This window comes from Mustela erminea, chromosome 11, assembly GCF_009829155.1.
Source record: "Mustela erminea isolate mMusErm1 chromosome 11, mMusErm1.Pri, whole genome shotgun sequence".
Classification (NCBI taxonomy): Eukaryota; Metazoa; Chordata; class Mammalia; order Carnivora; family Mustelidae; genus Mustela; species Mustela erminea.
In genome coordinates, this window is record NC_045624.1 from 12,001,489 (window position 1) to 12,008,393 (window position 6,905).

Below are 6,905 nucleotides of genomic sequence, written 5' to 3' on the forward strand. Positions count from 1 at the left end.
AGGATGGGACAACAAAGAAGGGCCATGTCACAAAGAGGGGAGGAAAAATGTCAGCAGATACATCAGGATTTCTGAGATATTTGGGATAAGAAAAGGGTGACTCCCTGCCTTATGTGCCATTCATTTAGTAGTTAATGAGAGCCTACTTGGTCCTAACATTTGAGGCACGTTCCCATGACTATGGCCTTAGGAGTTGCTTTGCCCATCTTTTCTCCTTAGATCAGTTGTTTCCAGCTGGGGATGATTTTGACCCTGAGGGAACATTTACCAGTGTCTGGAGATATTTTGATTATCACAACTGGGAGGAAGGGCTAGTGGTACTTGTAACTAAGGGAAGAGATGCTGATAAATATCTTATAGAGTGCAGGGCAGTTCCCCACAACATAGAATTACCTGGTCCCAAATGCAGTCCTGCCTTCTAGTTAGTCATGTTTTTATCAGCAACATTTCAAATGTAAAAAAAACAATCTACTCAGGAGGGAGGATTTGCTAAAACAGACATAACATCCTGGTAGGTCATTATGATATGTAGGAGGAGAATCTGGTTCTATGCAGCTAGAGGTTAGTTCTTCATGAGATTCACTTATTCTGGAAGTTTCTGCCATGCCTCATTAATTATGACAACTCCTGCTCCAGGAACACATTTCTTAGATTTTTCTAAGAATTCTATCTGCTCACTAGAGGCATCCTTTAATTTGATCAAGTTCCGATTGTTCTCCTTAAGTATGTTTATGGCATCAATCACGCAGAAGGCCATGGCCTCAGAAATGAGGCTGCTTGAGTTTGAATGTTGTGTTGATCACTAAAGTATATAAAACTTTGAGCAAAACATGTAATTTCTCTACGCTTCATCCTCCCCATCTATAAAATGGTAAAAATTAGAACATTTATTAAGCAGTTGGTAAGGATTGAAAGAAATGATGTATATAAATCTGATTCACAATGCCTGACACATAAGAAGCACTCCATAAATTTGAATTCCGTTATCATTGGACAAGATTTCTGCATTATCATGCTGTCCAGATGAAAGTGGCAAACTTAATAAAGAAGTGCTGTACAGCAGTTAGAAAGAGATTCTGAAGCTAGATTTCCTGGGTTGGAATCCTGACCCTACTGTATACTTGCTATGTGGTTTTGGTCAAGTCCTTGCAATTTTGTATGCCTCAGTTTTCCCACATGTAAAGTGGGGATAGTAATAGGTCTCTTCTAGGGCTGTAATGAGAATTACTAAATTAATATATGCAATGTTTTATATATGTAAAATATACAATAAGTTCTAATAAATGTAAGTGATTCTTTCACTCTTCTGTCTAGACCAATCATAGTTTCAATTCAGAATAATTTTTTTTTCTCAAGGAAACAAGGTGTCCCTATTAATAATGAAAAGGTAACATGGATATCCAAGACCAGAGATACCACAGAAAAATTATATAATTGTTAAAGAGCCAATATTAATTAAACATTGAGAGAATAGTGTTCAAGTTGGTCCTCAAGATAAAAGTTCACAATTGAGACAACCAAGTATCTAAGAATTTTGTCTGGTATACAGGACACCCGTAGCCCCCTTCTGTGAACTTACTCCAACTTATTTCTCTGTTATGGGGAACAAATCATACCAGGTGGGTTTATTACTTCCATTCCCATAACCTTCTGGAAAAGTAGACAAAAGCTAATGTTTAAATCTGATACTGAATTATCTTCAGTTTTTCACAGAATTCAATTCTAAACTTGGATCAGTGAGTTTCCAACAAAATCAGTTTTCTGGCACCCATGGCCATGGGTGTTGATGTCAGACCGGGAGGTATAAATAGCTGTGGATGAGAGATGTTCGTCACACTCCCCAGTCCAGTTCTAGGGAGCAGCCATGAAGACCTTCATCTTCCTTGCCCTGCTGGGAGCCGCTGGTGAGTCTATAATAATAAGTAATTCTGTGTGTGTCCCTGATATTTTTGTTTGCAGTTTGTACTCTGAAAGACAACAATGAATGTGGAATAGAAACTCTGTACTTAAGAAGCTTAAAATATTGAAATGACAGTGTATATAGTAGTCACTTATATTCTGTGGTACCGACATCCACTCCCAGTAGGTGCCTTAAGCCACAGATAGTAATGAACTCTATATATACTACGTTTTTTTCACCACATATACATACTGATGTTAAAAGTTAATTTACAAACTGGGCACAGTAAGGAATTAGCAACAAAACTAATAATAGCTTAGAACAATTATAACAATGTGCTATAATAAAAGATATGTGACAATGTTTTTCTGTCTCTCTCAAATATCTTATTGTACTGTATTCACCTTTTTTTAAATTATTGTGTTATGTTAGTGACCACACAGTACATAATTAGTACTTATCTTTCTCATCTCATGTGAGATGATAAAATGCCTACCTGTCCTGATGAAGTGGGGTAAATGTTACAGGAATTTTGATGTAGTTTTAGGTGAGTAATGACCTTCAGAAGATACATCAGAAAATGGATCATCTGCTTCCTGACTCTGGTTAACCAAGAATAACCAAAACCACCATAAAGGGAGGGACTACAGTTCTACAAATGTCTACACATAATTCAGTCTGCCTTGAGGGGGAAAGATGACAGTGAGCAAGAGTACTTAGCGCAGAAAGTATACAGAGACAGAAATTGCCCTGAATTTCAAGGTAAAATCTATGGAGAAAGAGAGAAGAGGAAAGGATAGTTAACATTAAGGAGATGTTGTTTTGACCTTTCTAAGCATTTGAAGTTAATCATTGGGAGATAAAATTGGGACTAGTGACTAGTCTTGGGCTCACTGAAGAGGCTATGAAGGTCAAAGCCAGAGTCTCCTCTACACCAACAGACATCTTCACAGGGATCTTGACAAGTGAAGCTACTTCATTTCTCATGAATGAAAGCTAGGGGCTGGGTTTTACAACATCCTCACTAATGAAATCTCTCTGGTGAAAAATAACATATCATTTAATCAGAAGAAGAAAGAAAAATGTCTATTTCTGGCTTTTTATACTACTGAATTTTATACAAATCTTACAGTGACACTTTCCTGAATTGGATGAGTATAAATTCTATAGTCTATACATGTGGAAATATCTTTCCTAAAATTACTTTAAAATACTTCAACAATAGGGTATGTATAATACAATCATTGACTTTGGGAGCCATACAAATCTTAATAATTCAGTGGGCAGACTTTAGAATGCTGGATAAATTTTAAAATGATAGAAAGAAAATGGAGATAAGGGGAAATGTTGGAAAGGAAACAATATAATGTTCTGTTAAATCATGTCATGAAAATTTGAGGCAAGAACCAAAAGAAAAACTGGGGAAACAAGAGTACAAAACTCCCAATTCCTTCTAGGCTGGAACATTCTTAGATGGCTTCTAAAAGGTTCCTTTGTGCTATGTCATGGGGTTATCTACCCTATACAAACTATCATAAATAAACTTAAGCGTGGTTACTGCAAACTTTATTGAATCTATTTGTGTGACTGCTGAGCAAAGTTTTGTTTGAAAAGTATTCTTTATACCCTTAGTAATGTTCAGGGCATTTATTACATCAAGAGTCTCTGATCCAGGTGTGTTTTTGTGTGTGTGAGGGTGTAGTGTATACATTTAAAAAAAGTATGTTTATCAAATTTAAAGCATAAATTTAAAAATTAGATACTTATAATAGTATATGTTGGGTATGTTTTAAAAATAGAATAATGAGATTTTGAAAAAATATCATGTAACAATTATGCTATCACCATTTCCTGATTATGTGTGACAGGAAAACATCTTCTCTTTTCTGGCTCATCTGCAAAAACTTAGCGGTAAGGTCATTACTCACCTAAAACTACATCAAAATTCCTGTAACATTTACCCCACTTAGTGAAAACTACAAGATAGATCTGATCTGTTTAACTGATTTTAAAAGTTTCCACTTTTCCTTGTCAGTTGCTGTCCCCATTGAGGATGATGACAAGATCGTTGGGGGCTACACCTGTCAGAAGAATTCTGTTCCCTACCAGGTGTTCCTGAACTTGGGCTACCTCTTCTGTGGTGGCTCCCTCATCAATCCCCAGTGGGTGGTGTCCGCAGCTCACTGCTACAGGCCGTAAGTAACCAGTCTTCACCTCCCTGTTCTTTCAGATCAACTCATGCCCAAGCACTGCCAAAGAACACTCAGGGCAAACTACACAGTTATGCTTGAGGGTCAGGCACTCAGATCTAGGAGGCTAATCATTCCTCCCAGGTACTGAATAATGCATGGAGGAAATTTTACATGGAAAGGTAAACTTAGAGTTCCCTGATGTCCTTCCAAATGATGGTACTGAAGACATGGGGTGGGGGGAACTAGTGAGTGATGAGGAATACTTAGAACTAGCTTAAGAACATGAATCCATAAATATACTTAATCATTACAGCTCAACCAGGGGGGTAAAAAGGCATATGGAGGAAATAATCCACATGAAGCTTCCAGTACAAGATTAAAAATAAACACAGTTCATTCTGCCCCCTTAAATTTCTGTCATACCTCTGATTCCTGGTGCATCTTCCCAGAATAATATGTAATCTCAATATATAATATATGTAATGTCAATATATAATAATATGTAATCTCAACCAGAGGAGGAGTAGCAGGTGCTGAGGAGTCACCTCCAAATTCCTGTTCCACCTGCCATCATATTATTGGCATCACTTAGTCTTGGGAACTAAACATATTTAACTTTCTAACAAGAGGGTGGTCCTGTGAGTCTGTAGTGGTCGGGACACCCATGTAAGAGTTACCGTCACCTGCACCATGTCGGGTAGAGCTGCCTTAATGCACAATTTTCTATGTGTGGAAATGCTTGCAAAGTATAGCGTTCATGCTGATGTTCATGACTGGAGTGAACTGGGAAAGGGGAAAAGCTCAAGTTGTCCTTAAAGAACTTTATGTCCTTTAATCCAGCCAAATCCAGGTGCATCTGGGAGAGCACAACATCGCAGTTGTTGAGGGTGATGAGCAATTCATCAATTCAGCCAAGGTCATCCGCCACCCCAGATACAATGAACAAAACCTTGATAATGACATCATGCTGATTAAACTGAGCTCACCCGCCACCCTCAACTCCCGTGTGTCTACTATCTCTCTGCCAAAATCCTGTGCGGATGTTGATACCCAGTGCCTCATCTCTGGCTGGGGGAATACCTGGAGTTTTGGGGGTAAGTGTCACCTGGAACAAAAGCACCAAGTCTGGAAATCCTAGAAGTGTAGGACATATAGAGGTTCAGTTAGTCTAAATTGTCACTCAAGGCAAGTTTCCCAGAGGATGGTTTGTAGATATATGGATACTTAGGAAGATGCTTTTTCTGGAAACACAACAAAAATGAGCCATGATAAAGATGGCAGATATTCAATTGAAGTGTGATTAGTGATTTGCAAAGAAGTAGAAACTGAGGAGGTAAGCAGAACAAAGGGATTTGGTACAGCCTAAAGCAGAGACCTGCTTGAGAAAGAGTCTCTAGATTTAAGATCTGTAGTCACTGATGCTAACGTCAGAGAGAACAACTTGTTGATTAAAACTGTTTGGAAGTCATTCCAGATAACAATTGTTCTTTCAAAATAGAAGATACTGGCAATCTGAGAGAGTAGCAATGGTGGGGAGGGACGGGGGGAGATTGAAAGAAAATTTCCAGGATTCCTGTGGGAAATACTTTTCCATTTTTGCTCTCGTGCCCATCAGAAAATTTTCCTGATGACCTGCAGTGTCTTCAAGCTCCCATCCTCTCTGACAGCACTTGCCGCGATGCCTTCCCTGGGAGGATCAGCAGCAACATGATCTGTCTGGGCTACATGCAGGGTAGAAAGGACGCTTGCCAGGTCAGTTTCTTTGCATACCTTTCAGTCAAACATCATGCCATTCCACAAAGTTTCCCTCCCCAAAACACAGATTGAAAAGCTGTGTTAGGGATGGCTTATAAGGGACCTTGGACAGATTTGGGATCAAGATTAATTTTCTTTTTGAGACATTAATGGCTAGGACCAAGAGTAAAAAGATACACAGAAGATGATGTACAAACAGGACATCTAGGAGCCCTGCTGAGGAGCAATATTGTAGAAGGAAGCTTTCTGAAAAAAGGCACAAGTAGCTGGGCAGCATTTCATTCATCTGTCCTCACCTCTTCTTGGTCCTGCATGGCTGCAACTAAGAAAAGAGCAGAACTAGGAGGAGAGGAAAAAGGAGAGGCATGCAGTCAGAGATTGAGAATTGGATTTCCAAGGGAAGGGAAGGTGCTTCCTAGAGAATTAGCAACCTGGGAAAAGAGAACCAGGGTAATGGAGAAATTGCATTTTGCCTTTTTCCCATTTTGGCATAATTGGGAGTTCTTACTGCCTCTTCCTTCTTGCACAGGGTGACTCTGGTGGCCCTGTGGTCTGCAACAGAGAGCTCCAGGGCATTGTCTCCTGGGGTATTGGCTGTGCTCAAAAAGGCAAACCTGGTGTCTACACCAAGGTCTGCAACTACGTGAGTTGGATTCAGGAGACCATTGCTGCCAACTAAGCATGTAAGCACTTGTACTGCTCTATGCACCATTCTCTTGGACAATTTCACTTCCAACGATGCCTGAAACTGTATCTAAAATAAAAATGTATATTCCACATCACATGTGTCCAAGAACTGTCCTTGCTTTGTATTTATGAACTTTCTCTCCAAACTCTCTGCTGCTTAAGAGGGTGGACATGGAATTGAACAATTACACAAGGAATGAATTGGAGAGGTTATAGCGTGATTCATTATGCCTGCTCGGAATGAATTTAGTAATCACCTACTATCTGCTAGGTATAAGCATGGATAAGCTTAGAGGTCACTGTTATTATCACATTTTTGAACAGAGGATGACACCAAGGTGCAGAAAATGAAATTCAACTGCCCAAGTCCT

At 39.2% G+C, this 6,905-nt stretch overlaps 1 protein-coding gene across 2 annotated transcripts; it reads left to right on the plus strand.

The window, feature by feature from the left end:
- Positions 1 to 1,795: 1,795 nt before the first annotated feature.
- LOC116569685 (cationic trypsin-like) lies at positions 1,796 to 6,629 on the plus strand. Of its 2 annotated transcripts, none has more exons than XM_032306128.1 (5): positions 1,796 to 1,904; positions 3,936 to 4,095; positions 4,933 to 5,186; positions 5,708 to 5,844; positions 6,377 to 6,629. In XM_032306128.1, the coding sequence occupies exons 1-5, from the start codon at positions 1,865 to 1,867 to the stop codon at positions 6,524 to 6,526; spliced, it is 741 nt and encodes a 246-aa protein (XP_032162019.1). In that variant the 5' UTR covers positions 1,796 to 1,864; the 3' UTR covers positions 6,527 to 6,629. The 2 variants fall into 2 exon arrangements, with proteins under 2 accessions (XP_032162019.1, XP_032162018.1); XM_032306127.1 differs by lacking the exon at positions 1,796 to 1,904 and adding an exon at positions 3,743 to 3,816 and having other exon boundaries at positions 3,871 to 4,095.
- The last annotated feature ends 276 nt before the right edge of the window (positions 6,630 to 6,905 follow it).

Coding starts and splice junctions, on each gene's coding strand:
- LOC116569685 (XM_032306127.1), top strand. CDS start 3,758: ATGTGTGACAGGAAAACATCTTCTCTTTTCTGGCTCATCTGCAAAAAC. Junction 3,817..3,870: donor TGCAAAAACTTAGCGGTAAG/GTCATTACTCAC, acceptor TACCCCACTTAG/TGAAAACTACAAGATAGATC. Junction 5,845..6,376: donor GTAGAAAGGACGCTTGCCAG/GTCAGTTTCTTT, acceptor CTTCTTGCACAG/GGTGACTCTGGTGGCCCTGT.